This window comes from Rhinatrema bivittatum, chromosome 1 (assembly GCF_901001135.1).
Source record: "Rhinatrema bivittatum chromosome 1, aRhiBiv1.1, whole genome shotgun sequence".
Taxonomy (NCBI): domain Eukaryota; kingdom Metazoa; phylum Chordata; class Amphibia; order Gymnophiona; family Rhinatrematidae; genus Rhinatrema; species Rhinatrema bivittatum.
The window spans coordinates 692,315,462-692,342,736 of record NC_042615.1 but is presented as its reverse complement, the minus strand read 5'-3'; the positions used below and the strand labels follow the sequence as shown (position 1 = coordinate 692,342,736).

Here is a 27,275-nt window from a genome sequence, read left to right as displayed (position 1 = left end):
CCCTGGAAACATTACCCCTTCTTTCAGGATCTGCATCTGTCCCCCTAGGACTGGGGGGGGGGTGGGGGGAGGGAGGATAAATGGCCAAGTCATGTGTTTGTGGCCCACTCTCTCCCCCTCCCTCATTCCCCATTCACTCTTGCTTTCTTTTTCCCTTCCCCCTTTCTCAGCTCGCTCCTTCACCCCTTACTGGCATTCCTTTCCTCCTCTCACCCCTTTCTTTCCTTTCCCCTCCCTCCCAAGCATTTTACCTCCTCACACAGCTTCCTCTCAAGCCTTTCCTCTCCAACACCACTTCTCACACACCCTTCTTCTTATACTTCTTCTCCTTTCACTCCCCTCTCCCCTTCCTCTCACCTTGCTGGGGGGCTCCTCTCTTCGGTTGGCGGGGGATTGGGAACCCTGCCAGCACTTCCAGCTCCTTACGCTGCGATGTGAGACTTTTCAGGCTGGCAGGGGGGTTTTGTGTTAAAGAGTGGAAATCTGGCTCCACAGGGGACATTTTTGGTGGGGCGGAAAGAGTTGCTCAGAGGGTCATACTTTGGGGGACCCCTGCCCTATGTGGTGTAACTAATCACTAAAGCCTAAAGCGCACTGTACATTGACCCTATCTCTGCTAGCCACATTTCACAGCTACCAGTGATCAATTTAATAATTCAAAGAAGCATTTCAACCCGATCACCTCAAAGCTAGCTGGGTTCAACTGCTGCCCACGGGTGCATACATTGCTAAAGTGGAGCATCACACCCCAAAAAAGGAGAAAATAATGAGTTAATTTCTCTTCCATATTAGCCTTAATAGGCATCTGTCTATATTCACACCCTATATGCCTTCCCATAGAATTACCATCTCACCTGCTTTGACAATATCTATTCATGATGTCATATGAATAGTGGGTGTGCCTCATGTGAAGGGTCTGGAAGTATTGCAGACACAAATTTGTCTTTCCAAGAGCACATTAAGTCCATAATTAAAGTAGGCTTTTTTAAGCTTCGTATATTACATAGTCTTAAACCCCTGCTGGATTCTGTTAAGTTTTGACCTATTATACAAGCATTTATCCTGCAGTCACTTGACCACTGCAATTCTGTAGTTTACTGGAATATGGTCTGTGAGCATTGCAAATTTCATAAAACACTGCTGCTCAGTTGATTTCCGAGCGCATTATTTGCGCTCATATCACTTCTGTCTTTGTGGACCTACACTGGCAAGTTAAGTACAAGATGGCATTATTAGTCCATGTGCTCTTAAATTTAGACTCATTACCATGGGCTAAAATCCATGCTATGAATATATAATCCTTCGCTTTTTCTACACTCATTTCAAAGAGATCTTTTAGATGTTCCACCTGTTCATATGGCATGCATGGCAGAAACCCAGGAGCGGAGATTTTCAGTAGCAGCCAGACTTTTGGAATTCTCTTCCTGAGAATCTTCACCTTATATCATTTACTAAGACTAAGTCTCTTAAGACATCTTTATCAGCAGGCATTTTCATAAGGATGATGGTTTTTCTCCATTTTTTATAGCTGATTATAGTTGGGAATATTCAGTCTGAATTATTGTTTATTGTTCTGTTTTTATGATTATGAATATCAAATTATTGTACATTGCCTAGATCCTGGCATCAGGTGACAAATATTTCTACATTCAGTGCTCTGCACTCTAAGGAAGCATTTCAACTTGGGCAACTGAGTTGGTGACACAAAGTTTTCTAAATAACAAACTAGGAAATCACACTAAGATGGCAATTTTCTAAAGCCATTTCCCCATGTAAAGAGTTACTTATCCAGGTTAAAGGGCTATCTGAAGATCTGTAAGCAGGTAAAAGTACAAGTACATATATTGTCCCATGTTCTGCATACTTTTACCCCCATTCTTGTAGAGGCATTCCTGGAGTAGGGTTAGGACGGAGCGGACAACAACATGCTTGGTTTTGCATTTTCAAAACCACATGCATTGTTTTTGCCTCAAAAAGTATCCACAGAAAAGGCAGGTGAACTTTTCTGTGAGGTACTTTTTTTCTTGGCTGCTCTGAAAGAGAAAGCACCCATGTACTCTCTCGTTGAGAACTGGCGCAAAAAGTACCCACAGACTTCACACCTGCCCTGCACAGCTCTGAATAAATGGCCAAAAAAATAGCTTCCTACCACAACCAGCCATTTCCAGACAATGAATAATAAAAGATGAGGTGAATGGGAAAAGTCGGGGTTTACAGCTAGAAATCATTCTTGTCCTGGTAAGTTAGTCATAAAACAAAATGGTGGTGCTCAGAGTATCGCCTGAAGGGGGTTCCACTGTAAAAATCGATCCAACTGGACCAGGACCTACAGGGTACACCCACAGCTTTCACTAGATCCCAAAGATCCCAACATGGAAGAGGGGGAAGCTGCTACAGCAAAGGATGAGTCACCACTGCGCAGGAGATGCCTGGGCTGGAGAAGGAAGAGAGGGAGGAAGGAAGCTTCAGAGGTAGGAGGAGGAGAAGGCGGCTGGGATCTGGCTGGAAAGAATGCTGGTCTTTTTATTATATGATACATCCAGGCTACATAATAATAATAAAAAAAAGAAAAAATCTGCTACAATTCTGCATTGCAAAGCCTTAGAGCTTTTTTGATTCTGTGGCCCTGCGTTAAAAAAATAAAAAAAAATTCCCACCCCTGAATTAAGACATTCTTGCTCCCTGAAGGATTTGACTGAAGCTGTTGGTTTTCACTGTGCCAAGTACTGGAGGCTCGCAGGTTTCTACCTTGCATTTGGTGTTGTGTTTTTATAGTATAGCGTTTTGTATTTGTATATTGATTTTATGTACAGTTGATTTATAACCCGCTTTTCTAACTTTTGGTTGATTATGAGATATGTACATTTTTAACTAAACTTCAGAATTTAAACCATCTGAATTATTTCCAAGAAAATACACAATGATTCCACATTACATATTATAGAGCAGCAGAAATTAATACAGGAGAAAAGAGATCAGATAGCATGTATCAAAGTGCATAAAAAAAAGCAAGGGAGATTGGGCTGGAGGGAAGAAGGGGAAAAAAGTAATCTGGAAAATAATTACAGCAATGATCAAAAAGCTTCAATATATTAAGGATCCCCCATCCCGGTTTACAGAGCCCAGGGCAACTAAGGAAGAGTGCTTAGCAGTGAGTGAAGGATAAAGAAATCTAATTAACCATCACTTTTTCAAGAAGTAAAGCTTCCAGCACAGCTGGGATAAAACATTTTTTACTGAAGGTTTTTATTTACTTACACATCAACGATACGGACATGGGAGCAGCTATGGCATCCGATATTCCAAATTTGTACATAGCTAATTTTTAAATCTACATGGCCATCTCAGTCATCCCTAATCAGTTTTTTTTTATTTATTTTTTTTAAATACAAGTGCTACATAGCTCATGTTTTCATGATTTGGACTGGATCTCTCTCTCTCTGAGCTACCCAAAGTTTGAAGTCTGGCTTAAAGTTTGGGAAATGGTCCATTTTTTGGACATACAGATAAGGAACATAACATAAGAAATTGCCATGCTGTGTCAGTCAAAGGGTCCATCGAGCCCAGCATCCTGTTTCGAACAGAGGCCAAGGCCACAAGAACCTGGCAAGTACCCAAACATTACGAAGATCCCATGCTACTGATGCAATTAATAGCAGTGGCTATTCCCTAAGTAAACTTGATTAATAGCCGTTAATGGACTACTCCTCCAAGAACTTATCCAAACCTTTTTTGAACCCAGATTCACTAACTGCACAACCACATCCTCTGGCAACAAATTCCAGAGCTTTATTGTGCATTGAGTGAAAAAGAATTTTCTCCGATTAGTCTTAAATGTGCTACTTGCTAACTTCATGGAATGCTCCCTAGTCCTTCTATTATCTGAAAGTGTAAATAACAGATTCACATCTACTCGTTCAAGACCTCTCATGATCTTAAAGACCTCTATCATATCCCCCCTCAGCCGTCTCTTCTCCAAGCTGAACAGCCCTAACCTCTTCAGCCTTTCCTCATAGGGGAGCTGTTCCATCCTCTTTAACTTTTTGGTTGCCCTTCTCTGTACCTTTTTCATTGCAACTATATCTTTTTTGAGATGCGGCGACCAGAATTGTACACAGTATTCAAGGTGCGGTCGCACCATGGAGCGATATAGAGGCATTATGACATTTTCCGTTCTATTAACCATTTCCTTCCTAATAATTCCTATCATTCTGTTTGCTTTTTTGACTGCTGCAGCACACTGAGCCGACGATTGAGAAGGGTTAAAAAAAACCTTGCTGCACTATCAGAGCTTCATGCTCATAGATTCAAAAAAGTATTTGTCCCAAGATAGTTTTTCAGACTACAGACATTATGATCTAATTCTCAGGGACAAATAGATTTCTAGAATTGGGGAAGTGTTTTCTGAAGAGAGGATACCCAATGAATTTCATTTTGTTTTGGTTAATTTTATTAGTCTTGGTTTATTATTCATAGAAATGGATTTATTTATTTTTTTGGCTGAAATTCACTTTGTTGAGCTAGGCACTATACAGGTGGAATATAAATTTTAGAAGTTAAATTAAATGTTAGTGATCCTGATGAAGCGCACCTTTTTCCCCCGATAGAAATTAATGCCTTGTTACAACATGGAAGGAATCTGAGAATGTATCTAGAATGATCTGTGCACTGGATAGTTTGGTTAAGGATATTAATAAAGTTAATTTTAAAAACATAGGCATGTGCTAAATTACACAGAATTTTCTAAGATGTTCCATTGTTAGCATTTTCACGACAAACATTCAGTATAGAGGGTTTCATCTATAATACATCAAAAACTATGTTGGGATCACAGGAATAAGTTTTTAAAAGAGATTTTTGCTGTGATATACTTTTTGTACAGCACAGGTTTGAAGATGACTTTTTCAACACCAAGATATGGATTGTTACTTCACCAATTCTACTTTCAGATTCTGTTTGTCCCTGTGACTTCAGATGTTGAATAAACCAAACGATCTTTCCATATATGGATGGTGCAATACAGAAGTTGTATGCACACTGGAAAAGATGAGGTTCCCAAGTTGAACGCCGACTTAAATACATACATAAATTGAGGATCTTAAATATTTTGCCATAGATCAGGCATGACTGAATGGGGGGGAGCTAGCAATTAATTCCATCTCACAGACAGCAATAATGGATTTCCAAACTTATCACCACAGATCCAGATGGTCATAACTGATAGTAAGTGGTCTTTTTTTGTTTATATTCATTCCATTTGTGTATATTTTTTACATCTATTTTTGCAGAGTACTCTACATGTTGCTAATTCTCTCTGCACCTTTACTGTGGTAGCTTAGTTCTTACATCTGTGACTCATAATAGCTATTTTTATATTAATCATATATGAATTTGTTTTGTTGTTGATCATGCCAACTACACACCTACACAACAACTGCTGCTATGAAGTTGGCAGTAATAAAACAGCAGAAAAGTAAGCTAGCAAATTTATGCAGTCCACTTCCTGAAGAAGAGCTCATAGCTTCAAATCTGGAGACCTTTAGAAAGGCAGTTAAGACAAGTTTATTTGTAGCAGCTTTTAAAGATTTGCAATGAGATTTTATAAGTAGTCAGGAAATGTATGGTCACTTTTGTACAAGTGGGTATTATGAGAAATGGTGTCTCGCTTAGACTTAGCTATACGGGCCTTTTAGAGAATTTTATTGTTTTTATGATTGTGTTATATGATTGTTTTATGTTGTGTAAATGGTTTAGCTCTATAGATTTTAGTTTACTGTTTTTATTATAACCACTTGGATCTAAAGTTGGAAAAGCAAGATACAAATCTAGCAACCAAAAAAACCACATGCATACATAGCAGGGCATGACATGCAAACAAAAGTGGTTGTATTCGCCCTCACTCCTTGAGGCCCACCAGTATATCTTGCTCCTCTCCTCTCTACCAAACTTCTACCCTCACCACACACATTTTGGCTACCATCCTCCTGCCCAACCTCTTTCATCCACACCTCTTTGCCATTCCTCCCATCTTCTTCCCTTTGTTCTCCTCTTTCTATCCTTCTCCCTTCTATGTCAGCCTTGCCTGAGGGAGGAGGGCAGCATTTCTTAAAACGTGCCACCTCTTTTCTAGCCCTATCTCCATCCAAACCTCCCTGCTTTCCTGCATCATGCCATTCAAGCTTCACCGATGGAAATGGGTATGAGGGAAGAGTGCACGCTTAATCAGTGCTGTGTTCCTTCTGCAAGGGAGCAGGAAGGTCCCTATAGCGTGCAGGGAAGAAAGCAGGGTTTGAGCCAGTTAGGAGAAGTAAGGATTGGGTCAAGGGAAAGTTTGAGGAGCTAGTGATGGCAGGAGTGAGGCAGATAGATGGAAGCTGACAGCAACAGGGCCATGGTGACTCTGACTTGGCTTATTGTCTGCAAGAATGACTAACAGAAATGGAGCCAGGTACCAGGTTCAAGCCTTCTTACTCAGCTCTAATAAAAGGTAAAGATTAGCTTCCCAGTCAAAATTGCTCTGTACTGATTTTATCGTTAGGAGGGTAGATCCTCTTTTTGGAAAGGAAACTATTTTTAGCTCTGCCCCTCTGATGCATTCATTGGGATATCAAGATTTGTCCGTTAATCCTCTTTAAAACACTCCTTTACCAGAGCTTTCAAATGTTGCTAAGGCCTGGATTTACTAATACCGCCGGGCTCTTTGAATCCCGGCGATAACGGGGGAGGGACAAAGCGGGGGGGCGGTCTTGCGCTAGCCGGCAGCAATTGCTGCCGGCGTCGTGCCAAATAACTACACCATAAAAGGTGTAGTTATTGGGCGCGAAATAGGCAATATGGAAGCTTACAGTTTCGCCGTCCTCGCTGTCTTCGCGGCATCCGCCCCGACTCCTCCTCTTCCGAGGCAGATGCCGCCCCGACTCCGCCCCTTTTTAGCTATCGCACACGAAAAGGGACTTTTCACGCGCGAAACATCCCTTTTCGCGTGCGCTAGCTTTAGTAAATGACCTCCTAAATTTGGTCTTTACATAATATTTTACTTGTTTGATCAGCAAAGTTATACACTGGGTCCATGGGTCACTGCATCCTCAACTCATCACTCATTTGGTAAGACCTTACCATGGCATTTTGTTTCTGAAGGTTGAAAAGTTCAGTCTGGTATAGTGCGGCAGCAAACGGATGAACCTCTGGTAACTGGGCCTCAGGATGCATCAGTGTGGCCAGAGTCTGGGCAGGATCGCCTGTCCGAATTGCTGAGTTAATTCTTTCAATAGCATCGTGCTCTGGAGGAGGAGAGAGGTGAAGTTACATTCTAACCAGAATGCCTACTCAGCAGTTTTCTTTCCAAAATGCTGGCTATCACCAGAAAGCAGCCCAGTTCCAGTTTAAATATCCTTGGCAGACTATTCAGTCCCTTATATCCTTGGTAGACTATTCAGTCCCTTACTCTTCTCATTGGGCTCTCTTCAGAGATCCAGCAGCCTCTCCACTTGCCTGTTTTCCTCCTATTTCCTTTCCCACCAGATCAACTGCTACAAAGTCACCAGGGAGGGTCCCTTTCCTGCACATAAACTGATGTGAACATGAAGCAAAGCTGAGCTCAATCAATCAGTCGATAATTATACAAGTGAAGCATAACCCATAAAACCCCCATAAAAGGGGGGTTTTCATGGTACACCACATTTATAATATTGAGACTCTGGGTCCAGAATTAAAAAAAAAAAAAAAGTCTGCCAAAATTTGTTTCTGATATACTAATTTCCCAGCACATGAGAACTACTTCCAGAAATAAGAATGACTCACGAGCCCGGTGCTGAAGCAGTTGTCATGCTCATTCTATACAAAACATTACTTGAAAGGAGGCCTTTATTTACACAGTCAGTTGGATTTTCAGGAGTGGCACAATGAATATGCATGAGAAATGTGCACACTCTGGAGACTCAATATATGTAAATTTATCTCATGCATATTCATTGTGGATATTCTGAAAACCCAACAGGTCAGGGGACCACCAGAACAGGTTTGGGAACTACGGACATCATCAAATTATCTCCTCCCACTCTCAGACTGCATGGATAGATTTGTTAGCTGCAGGTACAGTTCTCAGTTAAATAGCTTACATTAGCATAATGCACATGAAATAAAAACTATCTTTGGTTAAGAGAACGGTTTTCATTAGAATACAGCTAGAAGTAAAACCCATGAGTATTCTTCTCTTATTTCTACTCCCTCTCAGGGGCACATCGAGGACACATTTTTAGGTTTTCTTCTATTGCACATAAAGTGCGCCAAAGAATCACTAATATTACATCAATGTTAGTGTCGTCTGCCATCTTGGATGATCATTTACCCAACTTTTCTTTCACACACAACGCGCAAGGTCTAATGCCAGTGAAGCAAACTTTGCTCATATTGATGATTTTTCTTGCATACATTTAATGCGTATTTATTTGGATTTTATTAATACAAACTGAAGAGAAAAAAATGCATAAATTAGTCACAAGAAAGCATGCCACAGCCAGCACGAAAAGAAAACACTTGAGACAAAGAGAAAGCTCTGGGCAAGCAGCAGGCTGAGGAGTTACTCCTGGAACACAATCACATTTAGCAAAGCTAGCTGAGAAGCTGCCACTTTCTAATGGTGACCCTCCAACGTCAACATCATGGCCAGTCGGCTTTTTAGGAAAATTACGTCTTTGAAGCTCAGGAGCAGATTCATACCCTTTGCATGACCCTGTACCAAGAAGCACCTCCTGCCGGCATTCTGTGGAACGCGACGGATTGGCTCAGTCGGACCTTTCCCAGCATTGTTCCCCAGAGGCTTGGCAGGTACGAAGCTTTGTAAAAACTACAAAACTAGCTTTTAGATGCATTTAGGATGCAGCAAGCCTTTCCAGAGAGAAACCAGATTTAATAATACCAACAGAGCGCAAAACTATCAGAAAGTTTGGAAACCCGATAGCTCTGCCGCTGGATCGGATAACGATGATAAAAGTAGGACAGAGGCGTGCCTTCCACATGCAAAGAATCTCTTTTTAAGAAACTCACTGAGACATGCAATAAGTGTGCACCAATTTCAGCTGAGAGCTTCACAATCTGCTGAAATTGTTCTGGATGGGAGAGAGAGAGAGAGAGAGGGAGGGAGATAACTACCTTAAGTTAAAGTCTATATCCAGTACTGCGCATATTGACGAATTGGTAATTGTGACACTGAGGAGAACAGTAACAGAAATAAAAATTTACTGCACACAGATTTTGATTTGTCAACAAGCAAAATGAAAATCTCCTTTGCATGCAAGAACGGAGGGATTGAGCTCTTCAGCCTGAGTGAGGTAAGGAAGTGCACTGAGAGGGGAGAATGTGCAGGATTAAAACGTTTTACTCACTAAGCCTGTGAGCCTCTGCCTCCTCATTGGCAATACTAATGTCCCTCTGCACTTCACCTTTGTCGAGCATAACGGGAGCACCCGTTTTCTAGCAGACCAAGGGAGGGGGAAAAAAAAAAAGGAGACTTCAATATGATGCTCTCACGCTGGGGGAAAAACACTGTACTGCATTATCTATAACATCTGGATGAAATATACAGCAGGTTTACTAGCAGACGGCACCAATGCCGAAAACTGGCCAGATTGGCTTCTGCAGCATCCTCTCACTTGCTCTACTAATAGTGGACAGTTATAGCTAAAAACATTTTGTTAAATGGGCTTTACTAAAGCTTAAAATCTATGCCAGCTCTATAAAAAAAATGTAAGATGCTATATGGTATCTTTGTTTTTATATGTCAGCTTTATTTAATGCTTAAAAAAAATGAGCAGGCGGCATGGTATGGGGGCAGACACTGTACTAACACTTCAGCAGACATGCAGTGCCTCAGGCCTGACTTGTGGGCTGAACCTACACCAGGTCCTTGCCTGTAAGGCAAAGTAAGTGCAAACCTGCTGCGTTTATCAGGTAAGATCAGAGCAGCTGGCAGGACCTTTTAATAAACCACCACCTACAAAGGGACATGACAGTTTAAAGGTCTGAACAGGCCCTCTGGTATATTAACTTCTAGCCTTTCAACCCAAGATCGCGACTGTTGAAGGATACAGCTCACAGGTGCACTATAAGGCATTCCCCCATTTTCAACTAATGCTATCTTTACATTAAAAACAAACAACCCCTATATTATATTTTTTGGCCCAGAAGTCTATCCCTGCAAATCAGAACCAGGACTAGAATCCAGCACCGTGAGCTTTCCTTCACAACCACTCGGAGTCTCTTTCCCCTCCCCCACACACCTTTTTTATATCCCTCCCCCACTCACCTAGCCCAGGCATTGCAGGGATAGTCCTCGGCTGGGGGGCCATGCACATTTTCCTCCAAAGCCCTGCAACCCAGGGCACCTTAGGTCTGGCCACTAAGCGTCCCCACTGCATGGTAACCTGATTCCCTTCTTCCCCCTCAGCTCCTTCCACAGGGGCTGTGAATGCAGACTCTGCAGCATCCCCAGCCAGCCCAGGGAGCAGTGCCCTGATCAGGGACCCTGAAAGCCCAGATCCTCTGCAGGGCAATGCACACCACCGACACCAAGCCTCCGCGTCCACCCCACCAATTCGTTTCTCCTTTTGACAGTACACGGATTGCATGGAGCTGCGTGCATCTGCAGGAAATTAATTAGAGGTTGGCCCGCGACGAGGCATTGAAGACAAGAACACAACATGGCCACAGAACTGGAACGCTCCATCTAATTACCTGCATTTTCAGCTCTTTAGAGTCAGACAACTGTGTCAGGTAGCAGGAGGAGTTTTGCGGCTGAACTCCAAGGAGGCCCAGAGTAGGAAGGGTCAGACCTGCCATCAATGCCACTTCGTCTCCCCATTCAATAGCCTCATCTACTTGCTCTAAAGCTAAGTCAACTGAAAGGAAAAAAGCTTACAAATTGCAAACACCGCTTACAAAAGTAGATACCATCACCAGCAATTTAATGGTCTGGGCAGTACAAACCGCAGTCACTACTGCTAGAAATGGAGGTCAGACACACATCCCCGGCCCCTCCCCACTTCTGGGCAAAAAAAAAAGACGACAAGACTTCACTCACGTCTTCAGACGACTAGAAAAAGAGCTTGAACCCTGCTGCGGGCTGTTAGTGGTTAGCACGTGGCAGGGGACGTTAGGGAACTGAGCAGGCTTCTGCACACAGGCCGGCCAATGACTTAGGTGTTAACACACAAATGCACAAAAGACATCTCCTAACACACACAAAAGCTCAACGACAATTTAGAAACAAAAGCCAAAGAGACAAAATGTAAAAAAAATAAAATAAGCGAGACACAACCATTTTGCATGCACTGGCAGTTTCACACGTGCTACGCAGCTCTTGAATGAACGGACGCTACCACAGAAGATGCCCTCTTAACAGGCTGAGCCAGCTGACAGGGGCCCATCGCCTCCTCTCCAGGGCAGACTTGCAGGCACTTACTGTTCACTTTACTGATGTTGCCTTGAATCTCAGCCTGGGTGAGCAGTTCCTCGTACGCATCCCTCTCCTCTTCGGTAACACTATTCTGTAGCAATGACAAAGTCTTGCAGTCATCCTTCATCCTACATCCACACTTGACGGATGTCACAAATTAGAATGGTAACATTCAAAGATTTTTCTTTGACCAATTTTTACTTTTGTGTTTGAAAATATATATAGGATGCATTTAATCCTTTAAGTTACGTAAGTAGTGTATATTGTAATTACCAAAACAACCGGAGCACGGTAAAATATAGAATATGTAATCTCAACATTTTTTTTTAAGTCAAATGTATGAGTCAGTGTTGCACACATTTTTACATTACATTCAGTCATAATTCCTGTTGCAACATCAAACTGTCTGCAATCCATGCTTAGGTTTCTAGAGCAATCTCTTGCAATAAACCCCAGATTTGCCCATCCTGATTTAGAACTCTAGGGCAGGAAATAATTGTTTGCTTTGCCATGATTACAGCATCCACAATCACCACCCTCCACACGCGTTCTGGCCGCAGATCGGTTCTAATGAAATACCTTCAGTCTCGCGTGCTCCTCCTTCCTCTTTTTAGCTTGGGAGAGCGCCCCGTGGTATTCCTGCGCATGGCGCTCTTCCACATTTACTAACATGGCGTTGGGATTTCTCAGAGCTACCATTGTCTGGCTCGCTACTCCCTTCTCGATGGCCTCGTTAATTGCAATGACTGCAGCATGCACTGAAAAGAGAGAGAGAGAGAGAGAGCGAAAAATCCCTCTGAAACAGACCAACACGAACGAACTTGAAAGTACTGCTGGACCATTAAATCAAAGCTCATGGTTAACGTGTGGCGCTCCTGTCTGTTTACACACGCAGGACCAAAAAAAAAAAAAAAAGTTGTAATATTACAGTTGGAGCATCACAGTGGAGCAAGTCCTACAAGGAAGCCCTGAAACATTTCCTGGTGGCCAGCAGAGGGCGTGGTGCATTTCCAATGTGAGAAGATGCTTCTCTCTTTGCACATCAGAGATGAAAGAGCAGTTAAGGAAAGTCCATTTTCTCCTCACTGGGCCACTGCCGCTTCAATACAGTGGTAGGAACAGGGAGTACATGCCCCACGTATAGTTAAAGGAAAGGCACATTTGGTTGCCGATTACCAGAAAGAGAAATTTTAATCAGTGGTTCAGACTGGAACATATTGATTGTCTGGATAGCTCCATCTATCAGTTTTTAACTTGCTTGCAAAACCAGTTCAAGTTAGGTTTAAATGCATTCCATCATGGCTAAAGACAATTTTCTGGACAGGTTAGAAACCTTTTTAAACAAGTTTCCAAAATTTAATGGATCAGAAAGTAAAATAAGACCAGCACTGTAAAAAGTGATCTATTTCTCACACTCATCCCTCCACTGTTTCGCGCTCTCAACTTGCTCCATCTTTTTATCCTCTCTCTTGTTGCCCACCGCATCTATCCTTCTTTTAGGGTGTGAAGCGAGGGTGCTGGCAGCTTTGGGCCTGTAGCTCAATCAGAACAGACCTCAATTTGTTCTATGGTTTGTTTGGGTTTACAAAGCAGAGCCATGAGGAGGTGGGGGGGAACTTTCATTATTTTAACCCTCTTCCTATTCCAACTAGTCCAACTACTGTACCAAAAGTCCGTGGTCAGGGGACCCACATACCACAGCCTTCCAGGGAACCTGGCGTGCATACAAACCTAGCATGACCACAGGTGCCTTCTCCACCAAGTGCTATGACTGCCAGCTCTGCAGCGTTGCCAGGCAGGCCCATCCCTCCTGTCAGATAACGCTCCGTCTACTACTGGGACGCCAGCTGCCCAGCAAATTTGGGGGGGGGCGGGCGTGAGGGCCACTGAATGAGAGAAGCTTATCAGGCCCTCCTTCCTCCCTACGTGGCAGTGCAGTGTGACTCTAGGAAGTCTCAGTAACTAGCAGAGGGGGAACATTTTTCCGCCACGCCGCTTTCTCCCGTATGACCTTCCATACAAGGACACGGACACACATTTATGTTTACTTTATTGTTGTATTCGATATTCTGCTTCATTGAGGCATGTGTATGAGGTAAGGGCAGATGTCTGCTGCCACCGAGATCCTCCTGACAAGTGTCTTATACTGCACAGGCTGTCAGTGTGGAGGAAAACAAGGAAAAGAAGGCCCGAGAGCAGACGCTCAGAAGGGCACAGGGAATGAGCAGAATTTTTTTTTAAATTAATTATTTTGCATATTTCAAATTTGACAAATCCAAATTCAGAAAATCATAATTCAGGAGTACATAGAACATTAAATGTATAAGGAAAAACATATATTCTATATAATATACTTTCACAGAATAATCTAGACTCCTTGTTACCAAACAATGGGGGAGAGTTCCATTTTTAAGCAAGTATCTACTATAAAGAAATATAAACCAAACATAGAGAGACTCAAGGAGTATACACATTCTTTCCTACACTAAGAAGAAGATGTTTTATGCTCTGTCTCATGGCTCCTACGGCTCTCTAAGTATTTCTCTAACTGTTCAGGTTCATAATAAACAAATCTTACACCATCCACTTTCATTATACATTTACAAGGAAATCTAATATTTAGCTGAATCCCAAAGGTTCTAGGAATGAGCAGAATTTAGCTAGCGTGTTTATAGCTATTGTAGGCAGTGAGCGAACAGGTGCTCATCAAAGATTCAATTATTTCACAATTTGCACTTTAATTAGGGCCTGAAAAAGCAGACAACAAAAGGTTTTATCGTGCGCATTAAAAGTACGTTTATAAAAATGTGGTTTACAAAAGTCAGTGCAACAACATTTTCTTCATTTATTGGCTAATTTTTGGAGGCCTTTTAATATCTGAGGTGTTTTCAGGGAAGGATGCCTGTATGCTCCAATAGCATACTGTATACACCCTTCCAAAATATAAAAAAAACTGCAGGTGTCACTGAGCACACTAATACTTATCACAAATATATATGCCATCTGCATCTTTAAATCTTTCTAATCTCATATTTATTTTGATTTAATATTCTGCCTTTTGTTATTGGTGAGCCACATTTAGGTATGGTAGGCACTGAAATACAAATCACTCCCATTAGGAAGCAACAGCATAAACAGGAAGTCATCAGCTAATCACATCAATAGGCTTTGCTGATGTGTCACACTACAAATGCCTTTAATATAAATTGCCCACACTCCCCATTAAAATATTAAAAACTATTTATATCACAAACCTGCTCGAAAAAGAGTCAACATTAAACTCTGATCAGAACTATGGCACAATCAAGAATAGCTCAGGCTGTCAGATGAGGACCTTATGCAGCCATGTTTTGACTCAAATACTAAATGTCTCAAACGCAAATGCTTTACAAATATCTGCTCTTTCTGTTCTCAGGCAATTCTGGCCATTATGTGAAGCTTATACCCAAAGCTGTGAGGAGCCACTGAAAACCTTGAAAAGCAATGACCATAGACACAATCAAGCATGTACCACATGGTGTGTGCATTAGCATGTTATGCAGCCAAAACACAGAATAAATTTACTGTTGCAGGCTTTTGCTCAGGGTTACACCACCAGTATAGGGGAACCTCACAATACTGGGGCTGTTAACATATGCCAGTCTTTGATGAAAACATTAGGGATGTGCATTCGTCCTGGTTCGGGGACCACGAAACCCGAACAAATTTTCCCTGAAATTTCAGGAAAAATTTGTTTTCAGGTTAGCACGCAGTAACCCAAAATTCGGGTCCTCCCAAATTTCAAAGGCCTGAACCGCGGGAAATATGATATTTCCCGTGGTGGGCCGAAAATGATTTGGTTCGGGCTTTGCACATCCCTAGTAAACATAGCTCAGTAACCCAGAACAAAAGCCTAATCTCAATGACTGACCTTCGATGCAAATGCTTGTCAACAAATCATGCTAACATAAATGCCACGTTAACCCTCAGGGCTACAATTTAGCAATTTTCAACATTTCGTAGGCATGGAGGTGGCAGCAAAAAAAAAAAAGGTTATTTTTTTGGAGGGGTGATCTATGTCAGATGTTCCATGAAAATTTACCAATATTGAATAAACAAAGCCAACAAGCTTACTTCATAAACAGCAGTAGTATGCTCACATTTTATCTTGGAATAATTTTTTTTAATGCACCAGCAGCAATCGGACTTGTAATTTTTCATTCATTGCCTCGAGATTTTAAAATTTATAGTCCAGAGAAACGTGTAAGTACTACAGTCAATATCAATTTTATATGATAAGAAAGATCCCAAAGTAAACTTACATGCAGCTTCATCCACTGATAATTCGTTGGCCAGAATTCCACCAATTTTACTGAAGGATGGCATCTGGATACCATACTTCTCCAGTTCTTTCCGCATGTTACTTATCTCCTCCTCTATCGAGAAGGAAAAAATGGAGGGAAATAATCCAGCAAATGAAATTAGTAATTGGTACAGAAGTAAACCAAAAACATTATTATTCTTGATTTTGCTACTTGAATAGTCAAATATGGCATTTTTCAATTGTACTTTCCTTGGTATTGCACATAGGTTTAATTTGGTTTATATTCCACTTTTCAGGCACTTAAAAGCAGATTACATTCAGGTACTGTAGGTACATTGTTCAATGCTTGTCTACTTGGAAATGTCAACAGAATGAGAAAAACAAACATGCAATATTTTCCAACACTGTTGATGTACTTTAAATACAAAAGCAAAATACATACTGCCAAAGGTCAATTAGCAGAGAAAATCAACTCAAGTCAATCAGCACTGTTAAATTAAACACTGCCAGTAAGACGCGCTACAAACATGCACATGCTTCCTGAGGGGCAAATAAAATATTTAGATTCTTACCTGTAAAATCTACTTTCCCCAATAAATTCTGTATTTGTGGTGCTATTCCTAACTTGAACAAATATAAGCTGCAAAGAAATAAACACAAAATGTCAGATATTTGTGATTAAACCTGCTCTCTGAATTAGAGCGGATTTAATTTATTTACCAACAATTTTATATGGACATCCTGGCAAAGATCGCCCACAGCAGCGTATAAATCATAAAATACACTTAATTTTAACACATTACCTTAATTAAAATCAATTTGCAAGGGACAATTCAAGAGATTTTTTTTCACTTTTTTTTTTTTTTTTTTTTAATAGAAAGTTGAAATTGTGTCCAACTTGGACATTTTTAAATGACAAATAGTTCGCAGGCCCGGGTCATACACATTTCCAACTTGTCTTTAGAGATCCTAGAAAGCTACAGCAACTTTTCATAACAGCTGCAAAAATCCTACACTGTTTTCTTGAAAATCTATGGCTCTTTTTGAGTCCTGCAGTTTTCTGATTCTCTCTTTTAGCACAAGGCTCATGCAAGAACCCCCAAGGCCCTTAGAGTGACACCACAGTGCTTGAAGGAAAAAACAGTAAAAAAAACAAAACCCAAAAAAACCCACCAAAAAACAAACAAACCCAAAACAAAACAAAAAAAAACAAAACATCAAAAAACCCTTTGCCAGAATCATTAAAAGTACCTATACCTGACAAAAAAAATTCAACATTGCTGGTTCTGGATAAAATTACATTGAAATGCTGCTTTACAAGGTCTTATAAATAAACTGACATTTAAATAGCTCAGAGATAGATTAGAGTTTTGCCATTTGTACTTCACCCTCTTTTCTCACCACAGTTTCGAAGCTATCTCCCTCCCTCCCACACACACACCACACCTCTCTTCCCTGCTATGCCACTGTTATTCGTGCTCTTTTTGGTGGCTCACAATTGATAGTTTAAATGGCCCCAATTGCTCAAAAGGGCCAAAAGGCTTTGGTGCCTGATTGAATAAACTTGCCAAAGAAATGTTCTGCAAAGAAACTTTAAAATGAATGAAAAAGAACTTGCTGTAAGTTTGACATTTTCAGGTGTTTACAGTGGTGTAGTCTTCTATTATCCCAGCAAGGTGGCATGCTCAGCAACCTTAAAAGTAAACTTGGAAAGTGAAGAAAATCCATCAGCAGCTCCAGAGGGGATAACTGGGCCTGTAGAGTTTGTATATTCACACAGCTCAACATAACTACATAAGCTTATGGAAGTCAATGGGCCCACAACCATGGGGCTTAGCCAGCTTCTCTCTTTCCTTCTTGTCGCACATCGAAACCTGTAGTTTCCTTTTCTATATCACCACCAAAATGCACGCTTTCCTTTATAAACACACTACCAAAACTCCTTTCCATTCTCTCATCACCTCCAGCTTGGACTATTCTAGCCACCTCCTCCTCCTCCTCACAGGTCTCCTCCCTGAACCCTTCTCTCTCCATTACAATCAAAATTTAGTTGCAAAACTCATCTCCGCTGTTTGTAGTTAGTCCAAAACGCAGCAGCACGGGTAAATCACCGGCACTGATCCCGCTAAGCTTGCAGGCTGTGAATCCTGCGCGCACAGCAAAACGGAGCATGCGCAAGATGTCCCAATATTATTTGTATTATACGGGCTCATAGCACACAAAACCCGAACTCGGCTTAAACAACGTTGCACAAAAGGACATTTTGGCTTCGCGCACATAACCTTTCCAAAACTACCGAGAATACTGGTTACTGGAGTCAAATATGGAGTACTTCACTGGCTTTCAGTATTTTATAGGAGTCGTTTTAAGGTTCTAGGCTTGTTTATTAAGGCAGTGCGAAGGCCTGGGGCACTGTACCTAAGGGACTGCCTAGGGCTTCATGTCCTTGGGTGCAGTCCGTGTTCTTTGCTGGGTGGGTACCTCGCCACGTCTTTAAAAGATCTGGGGCCAGATTTACTGGCCCCAAATTGTGGAATAATTTTCCTTCAGAGGTGAGAAACTGACAAAATTATTTATGGCTCCGAAAAGAAGCAAAACCTTGGTTTTTAAGATAACTTTATATAATTTTATATACTCTGACTGCAATATTATTGATGTAATTTGATTGTGATTGTTGTTTTTCCCCTCAGGGATTGTGTTTGATACAGAACATGTCAAAAATGTAAATTATTTTATTTATGACATGCTGGATATGAAACAAAATCCCTGCGTGAGGAACAGCAATCTTCCTCCAGAGATGTTATGGCCACGATACCCCTCTTCTCATGGCACTTCCATTGGCTTCCTATCTGCTGCCATATTTTGTTCAAACTTCTCAACAGAAACATTCACTCAGCAGCTCTAGGCTACCTCTCCTGATCTGCCTCCTACATCTCTCTTCTGTTTTATCAGGAAATCTACTCTCATCTGTGACTTCCTTCTCCACTGTTAATTCTAGACTCTGCGCTGTCTTGCAGCACCGTGTGCCTGGAATGGGCCTTTGTGAGTTGGGGCATCTTGTGCCTTTCTGGCTGTATTCAAGTCCTGCTTAAACACCTCCACCTCTTTAAAATAACTGTTCAGCCCCCTTCAAAGCAGATTATATGGCTTTTAAATCCAAAAAAATCTGACTCTTCCTGACTCTCTGTTCAACATGTTTTACTATATTAGTTATGTGATTACTAAACATTTGTGTCGTCAGCGTCTCAACTAGATTGTAAACTGCACAAAGCAGAGATTCTCTCTTATATGTACTTGTACAGACCTACATGCCCAATAATGCTATAGAAATGTTGAGTGGTAGTGGTAAAAAAAAACAAAAAAACCCAAAACAAATATTCACCCTCACAGTACCTCTTAAAATAACTGAGGCATGCCATAAAGATTAGTTGCACATGAAAGCCTGGAAGGATGCGCAAATTATCAGCAGAAGGAATTGACCAGGGTGATTCGTGTCACTTAAGGAGGAAATACAGATGAGAGGTATCCATTGCAGCCATTATAATAAAAAGAAAAAAAAATAGTCATTCCCAGCATAGGAGACCAGTGCTGCAGGAAAATCAGATCATCTTTCCTAGTGTTCAATAAGATCATATGGGCAACATCCAACAGACAGATTAATTTCTTTTCCCTTCTATCACACGAAAGACCCTTTCAGATAAACACAGAGAAACAGCAGCACCAAAGCGGGCTATTTCTTCTGCCAGCTTACTGTACACACAGTTCCTGGTGAAAAACTGCACACGTTTTTATGCAGAGACCAAACGAAACCACACGGTGTTTGTCCAAAAACGGAGCCAGGAATTGAGAACAGAGGCATCTGGAGATTGCAGTGACGAAAGAGGACAATGGGACCAACTAGTGGAAGAAAAGAACATCTACCTTCCTGTGCTCAGCAGGTTTATCAAAATGACACACTCTGAAGCGGACTTTTTGTAAGTGAATACATCCACTTCACTTGTCTTTGGGCCAGGGATACATCTTCCAGCTGCAGTTTGCCAGCAGGGCATGGGCGAAAGTCTTTCTCTGGCAGGATCAGTTAATCCTTTTTGGTATTTTCCCTCACTGGTATCAGTGGAGCTGGTCACTGGCCTGCTGGCAAGTAAATGCATTTCTGTGACATTTACAAGTTGAATGTTGAGAACTAATCAGTTGTCACAGTGGGGTGCTGGGCATTTCTTTCATATGCATCCTTGTGCACAGAGCAAGGGCAGAGCTCCAGGTCCCAGGGGACAAGCTGAGCCAGTCCTGGAGTTACCAGATTCACATGCATGGAGCTCTTAGTACTGCTCTATTTCTTGGGGAAGTCAATAGGGAAATTAAAGCTACATCTCTCTGCATGCAATAGGTTAAACCCCAGGACTGGCTCAACTTATCCTCCCCGAACAAGGAGCTGTATGGTCACTCTACTTGTACATCACACATTTAGTTTTAATGTGCTTTGTCCTATTCTGCTGTTTCATTGCAGTTACAGAACAAATAGAAAGACCTGGTTTATTAGGACATAGTCAACATGGATTTACCCAAGGGAACAGTCAACAATCTATTACATTTTTTTTTTAAGGGGTTGATACACATGTGAATAATAGTGAGCTGGGCGATATAGTGTGTATAGGGATGTGCATTCATTTTCAACAAAATAGACAATGGCAACAAAATTGCCTATTTTGTCGTGTTTCAGAAGCACCCCAAAACGAAAAAAAAATTGATGAAATTTCGTATTACTACGTCCCGTTAGAGCGCACTAACTATAGTTTTCCTATTTATAGGCTTAGTGCGCACTAACTAGATGTTAGTGCGCATTATATGTCTGTTAGTGTGCACTACCTAGTTTTCTAATTTCGGAGTTAGTGTGCCCTAATAGGACTTAGTGCGCACTTATAACAAATGTTACCAATAAATTAAAAAGTGTCAATTGGGGAGCAGTTTGTTAGCTAGAGGTATGGTTCCTGCATTCCCACTGGCTGTCTCCTTAGAAGGAGACAGCCAATAGGACATTGCCTCCTATCCCATGATTTTTTAATTTTCTCAGAGGGACTTTGATAAATACCTTCTGAAAATCCAAATACACTATTAGGGATGTGCACTGATTTTTTTTTCATGTCGTTTTCATTTCACGTCGTTATCTGTCAAATTTCGTTTGAATGAATATTTTTTGAAAAATGTATGTATATTTACGATATGGTATATGTTTATTAAAACACATTGGACATATATCAAAACAAAGTATTCATTACATGCATATTGTATAATTAAGTGTGATATTGTGAATAGTTTTGATTTAGTTATGATAGTGATTCCTTCAGTATGGGTGTAAATGGGTATTTGCCTTACATCTTCCTCAGTGAAGACCAAAGCAAAGAATTCATTTAGTCTCTCTGCTGTGGCCTTGTCAACCCTAAGTACCCCTTTTAGCTCCTGATCATCTAATGGCCCAGCTGGCTCCCTCGCAGGCTTTTTAATTCAAATGTACTTGAAAGTTTTTATGATGAGTTTTTGGTTCTACATCAAGCTTCTTTTCAAATTCTCGCTTTACCTTCCTTATCAATGCTTTGCATCTAACTTGCAAGTGTCTCTTGCTGTTTCTTATTTTCTTCATCTGGATTCCTTTTCCATTTCTTGAAAGATGTTTTTAGCTATCATAGCCTCTCTCACCTCACCTTTTAACCATGCTGATAGTCGTTTAGCCTTCCTTCTACCTTTTCTAATGGGCTTCCAAGATGGTATTTTTAAACCAGGTCCATGCCTGAGCTAAACTCTTAACCTGTGCAGCTTCTCCTTTCAGGATTTTCCTAATCATTTTCCTCATTTTACCAATCACCCTATTGAAAGTTAAATAATGTTGCATTAGATTTCTTTAGCATCCTCTCTCCAGTTAAGTTGAATCTGATCATATTGTGATCACTATTGCAAGTGGCTCCAACATGGTCACCTCTCTCACCAAATCTTGTGTTCCACTGAGGACTAAGTCTAAAATAGTTTCTCCTCTTGTTGCTTTTTGTACCAGTTGCTTCATGAAGCAGTCAATTTCACCTAGGAAGTTTACTTCTCTAGCATGTCCTGATGTGACATTCACTCAGTCAAAACTGGGGTAACTGAAAAATCGCTCATTATTACTGTGCTACTGTTTTGTTAGCTTCCCTAATTTATTAGCATTTCATTCTGGTCCGGTGGACAGGAATATACACCCCACTGCTATTTTATTCTCCTTTTCACCTGGAATTTGTATCCATAAAGATTCAACATTGCATTTTGTTTCCTGCAACACTTTTATCCTGTTTGATTCAATGCCCTCTTTAATATATAGTTCTACCCCTCTACCAATTTCATCCATCCTATCATTTCAATATAATCTGTACCCTGGTATCGCAGTGTTCCATTGACTATCCTCCTTCCACTAGGTCTCTGAGATACCAATTATATCTACCTCTTCCATCCAGTGCTATACACGAATGCTATCTTAATTTTTGGGCTTTTGTCTGCTCATTACTTAAAGATACCTGGTCCACTTTACCATTTATTGCAACCTCTCTACTGGGATGCCCTAACTTCCATGTTCTGGTGGTATCCTTCAAAGATACATCACTCCAAAACTATGCACTCCTGAGCAACTGTCTGCTTTCTCCCCATCTAGTTTAAAAGCTGTGCTCTCTCCTTTTTAAAGGTTAATGCCAGAGCCTGATTCCATTCTGATTAAGGTGAGACCCATTTTTTCAGAAAAGACCCTCCGCCTTTCCAAAATGATTTCCGTTCCTAACAAATCTAAAATCCTCTTCCCTGCACCATCATCTCATCCACGTATTGAGACTCTGGAGCTCAGCCTGCCTCTGGGTCCTGCATGTGGAACTGGGAGCATTTCTGAGAATGCTACCCTGGAGGTTCTGGATTTCAATTTTCTACCTAAAATCCTAAATTTGGCTTCCAGAACCTCCCTTCTGCACTTTCCTATGTCATTGGTACCCACATGTACCAACACAGCTGGCTCCTCCCCATCAGTGTCTAAAATCCCATCTATGTGATTCATGAGATCCGCCACCTTCACACCAGGCAGGAAAGTTACCAAGTGATCCTCACGTTCACCAGCCACCCAGCTATCTACATTTCTAATAATCGAACCACCAACTACGATGGCTATCCTAATCCTTCCCTCCTGGGCAGGTTCCCTGGAGACACATAGAAACATAGAAATGATGGCAGAAAAAGACCAAATAATCCACCCAGTCTGCCCTGCAAGCTTATGCCAGTATCTGCTGCACTGTGTAGGTTACCCCATGCTTATCAGTTTCTCAGACTGTAAGTGTCAGGGCCCTCAGATGCTGTTTGAACCCAATTTCCCTTAATTGTTGCTGTGGAAGCAGAGAGCAATGTTGGAGTTGCATAAAAAATATTAGGCTTAGTGATTAAGGGTAGTAAGCACCACATCAGGAAATTACCCCATATTTATTCCTCAAACCGTAAAATTCAGGGCTCTCGGTTGCTGTCTGAATCCAATTCCCCTTTTCCCTCTGCCATTGAAGCAGAGCGCAATGATGGAGTTGCATTAACAGTATCAAGGCTTAATTGTTAAGGGTAGCAAATGCTACACTAGCAAGTTACCCCCAGTTACCCCCATGCACTCTTAATTTCAACCTCTAGCCTTTAGGGATCCGCAGTGTTTATCCCATGCCCCTTTGAATTCCTTCACTGATTTCATCTTCACCACCTCTTCTGGAAGGGCATTCTATGCATTCACCACCCTCTCCATGAAGAAATATTTCCTGACATTGGTTCTGAGTCATCCTTCCTGGAGTTTCATTTCAGGACTCCTAATTCTATTGATTTCTTTCCAATGGAAAAGATTTGACAATTGTGCATCATTAAAACCTTTCAGGTCTCTGAAGGTCTGTATCATATCTCCCCTGCACCTCTTCTTTCCCAGGGTATACATATTCAGATTCTTAAGCCTGTCTTCATAAGTCTTCCGATGCTGACCCCTCACCATTTTGGTCACTCTTCTTTGGACTGCCTCTATCCTGTCTTTATCCTTTTTGAGATACGGGCACCAGTATTGAATGCAGTACTCCAGGTGAGGCCTCACAAAGGACCTGTACAAGGGCATTATCACCTCCTTTTTCTTACTGGTTATTCCTCTCTCTATTCAGCCCAACATTCTTCTGGCTTTAGCTATCACCTTGTCACACTGCTTCATCACCTTTAGATCATCAGACACTAACACACCAAGGTCCCTCTCCAGTTTGTGTGCATTAGTCTTTCACCACCTTATCACATAAAGCTCTTCTGGATGCATGACTCTGTACTTCTTAGCATTGAATTTCAGCTGCCAAATCTTCAAACACTCTTCAAACTTTCATAAATCACTTTTCATTCTCTCTTCTCCTTCAGGCGTGTCCACTCTGTTGCAGATCTTAGTATCATCTGCAAATAGACAAACTTTACCTTCTATCTTTTCCGCCAGGTCGATCACAAAGATATTGAACAGAACTGGTCCCAAAACCCATCCCTGTGACAATCCACTTAACACCATTCTTTCTTCAGAGTAGGTTCCATTTATCATTATCCACTGTCTTCTGTCATTCAACCAGTTTGCAATCCACGCTACTACTTTGGCATCCACTCCCAAGCTTCTCATTTTGTTCACGAGTCTCCTATGTGGGATCATATCAAATGTTTTACTAATATCCAAGTCCATCACATTGAGCCCTGTTCCAATTCTCTAGACACCCAATCACTTGTCTGACAGGAACTTCTCCTGGTGAATCCATGCTGCCTTGCAACCAGCAACCCACTGAATTGTAGATAGTTCACTATCCTTTCAGCAGAGTCTTCATTAATTTTCCCACCACTGAGGTGAGGCTAACTGGCCTGTAGTTTCCATCCTCCTCTCTGCTCCCACTCTCGTGAAGCAGGATCACCACTGCTCTTCTCCAATCTTGCGGCATCTTAAAAAATGGCGCGGGCCATCCATTGCTCCAACCATGTGACAGGGGCCGGCCAATGGCACTGAAAGCCCCTGTCACATGGTAAGGGGAAAGGGCCACCAGCGCCATTTTGTTTTCTGGCAGCCGATGGCCTGAGAGCAGGAGATCGCTCCTGGGACTCTCGCTGGACCACCAGGGACTTTAGGCAAGTGTTGGGGGGGGGGGGGGGGAGATTGTAAATAATTAAATTTGAAGGATCGGGGTGGGTTTATTTTTTTTCGGCTCAGGACAGCCAAAAAAAAAGTGGTCAGAACCGTGGAAAACAAAGATTTCCCGCGATTCTACGAACACGATACCAGAACCAATTCTGGAACCGATTCACATCTCTAGTGTCTGCTGTTTGAAGTCATGCCACACATTCCCATCTTTCTGTAGAGGGTGCTATTCTCAGTGAGTGTGTGCATGTGGGAAACTGTGTAGTGTGAATTTGGTATGCTTGTGTATGTTTTTGTAGGGTGTTACTTTTGTATGGGTTGGGAGAAAATATGCTCAAAATATTTTGGGTCATTATGGTTTAACCATTGTTAATGGTTTTATTCTCTTCATGGTTGTTAACTGTTTCATTCTTTGACCCAATAAAGATGAATTTGAAATATTTTATCGGTATTTGGAGAATTTTTAAATAAATTAATGATTGGATATTGTTCTTTTTATCAGTTGTTTTGAAACATTCTATTTATTAGTATAGTTTTAAAATTATTCTATATTTCTTGAGGAATGTATAAATAGAAATATGCAGACAAAAACTGAACTGGAAACAGCAAGAAGCCATACTCTGTATGCAGTGCAACAATGGAAAAAACAAACAAAAACTACAGCAGCTTGGCTTGTTCTGTTTTCCTAATAGGTATATTGGTGTTGAGGGCCTTGTTAAATATTTGTAGTGTTGCCTTTTCATGTTGAGTGCTTTCCATAATACAGGTGTAATTTTGTGAGGATTAGTTTGTGCATATTATTGCAGATCCTGGGAGGACATCAGGTGCTATATTTCTATCTCCAGTTTTGCATGGCAAGCAGAATGTCTTTTTTGGGTTTCCATTCCAGATTCTGTCTCCATATTCGTAATTTGTGGTCCTTCTGTACTTGGTGAAGATTGCTTCTCTAAGTGTGATCAAGGTGAGATATTTTACTAGCATGTAGGCATTTGTATTTATTGTGTTTTCTCATTAGGACATGCATTGGTAGTAAAATGCTGTCTTTTCATAAGTAGGGTTATTGCGCCTGGTAGTAGGGAGACATTATGTTGCTATTACTGAGATGATACCAGAAATATCTTTTTTGTATGGTAAATTGTTCAGGGAATGACCTAGTTTGGCTCTGCACCCATTGTTCGGGAGTCAGGGGAAGGGGGGGGGGGGGGGGCTGTGGATACAGAATATATGTTTACATTTAGCCCCATGAGGGTCATGTGCTCAGTGTGTCACGCATGTGAGAACCATCTGTCAAGTGTGTCCTGACAGAAAAAAGACTGAGAACCACTGCTCTACACCAATGTAACAGCCACAGTTTTATTCAAATACAGCAATCCATTACCCGAAGTGCCCTCAAGACACATTCACTCTATGTTGGAACATAGAAGGCCAAAAGGAATTAATCTTTTTCTAGACATTAATGTTTATTGCCTTTTATTCAGGCTCATGTATTCAGAACATACAAAAGAGCCGAGGATTAGACAATATACTTGGTGAGGAATACAGAAACTGATGGCTCAGTCATTCCCCACTGATCAAGAGCGTATACTTAACCCTGAAACGAACTCCATACGTTGCCAGCAGTACAAGCAGCAAAATTATTCAGCTCTATCCATCAAGTTTTTTCAGAAAAATATTATAGTTGAATTGTGTGAAAGTTAAAAAAAACCAAAAAAAAAACAAAACAGGGAAAAGAAAGAGGAATAAGGTTACAGAAAAGTTAAGGGGAAAAAAACCCCCAAACATCAATTTAATTGAACAGTCCAGTTAAAAATGTTTAAAAGACATAAGAGCAAAAGTTAAGTTATAAAATTTTTTTAAAAGTACATAAATTAAGACGGACAACATATAAAGCAAGCAGAGTGGTTTAATGGCTGCTTCCTGTGGGAGAGCAAAGTTCGAGAAGCTAGGAATGCTCTGCTGGTAGAATTCAGAGACTCAGGGGGTCTCTAGGTGCAATCATGAATTCAGTGCGTGAATGCCAGGTTTGGTCTCCAACCCTCTACAGAGGATTACTGCTATGATGGGTGGGCTCCAAGCTCAGTAACACAGAGGATTACTGCTATGATGGGTGGGCTCCAAGCTCAGTAACACAGAGGATTACTGCTATGATGGGTGGGCTCCAAGCTCAGTAACACAGAGGATTACTGCTATGATGGGTGGGCTCCAAGCTCAGTAACACAGAGGATTACTGCTATGATGGTTGGGCTCCAAGCTCAGTAACACAGAGGATTACTGCTATGATGGTTGGCTTCCAAGCTCAGTAACACAGAGGATTACTGCTATGATGGTTGGGGGCTCCAAGCTCAGTA

At 41.3% G+C, this 27,275-nt stretch overlaps 1 protein-coding gene across 2 annotated transcripts in view; it reads right to left on the bottom strand.

Annotated features, from left to right (window-relative positions):
• Positions 1 to 27,275, bottom strand: part of IQGAP2 (IQ motif containing GTPase activating protein 2) — a 604,286-nt gene that overhangs the window by 218,003 nt on the left and 359,008 nt on the right. The window contains exons 6-12 of one of the 2 annotated variants that reach the window (XM_029575244.1): positions 16,328 to 16,395; positions 15,754 to 15,867; positions 12,032 to 12,210; positions 11,459 to 11,543; positions 10,732 to 10,895; positions 9,384 to 9,471; positions 7,117 to 7,280 (exon numbers count right to left, since the gene is read on the bottom strand). In XM_029575244.1, the coding sequence (XP_029431104.1) occupies positions 7,117 to 7,280; positions 9,384 to 9,471; positions 10,732 to 10,895; positions 11,459 to 11,543; positions 12,032 to 12,210; positions 15,754 to 15,867; positions 16,328 to 16,395 (862 nt within the window). The remainder of the gene's footprint in view (positions 1 to 7,116; positions 7,281 to 9,383; positions 9,472 to 10,731; positions 10,896 to 11,458; positions 11,544 to 12,031; positions 12,211 to 15,753; positions 15,868 to 16,327; positions 16,396 to 27,275) is intronic. The other variant, XM_029575253.1, reaches the window with a different exon arrangement.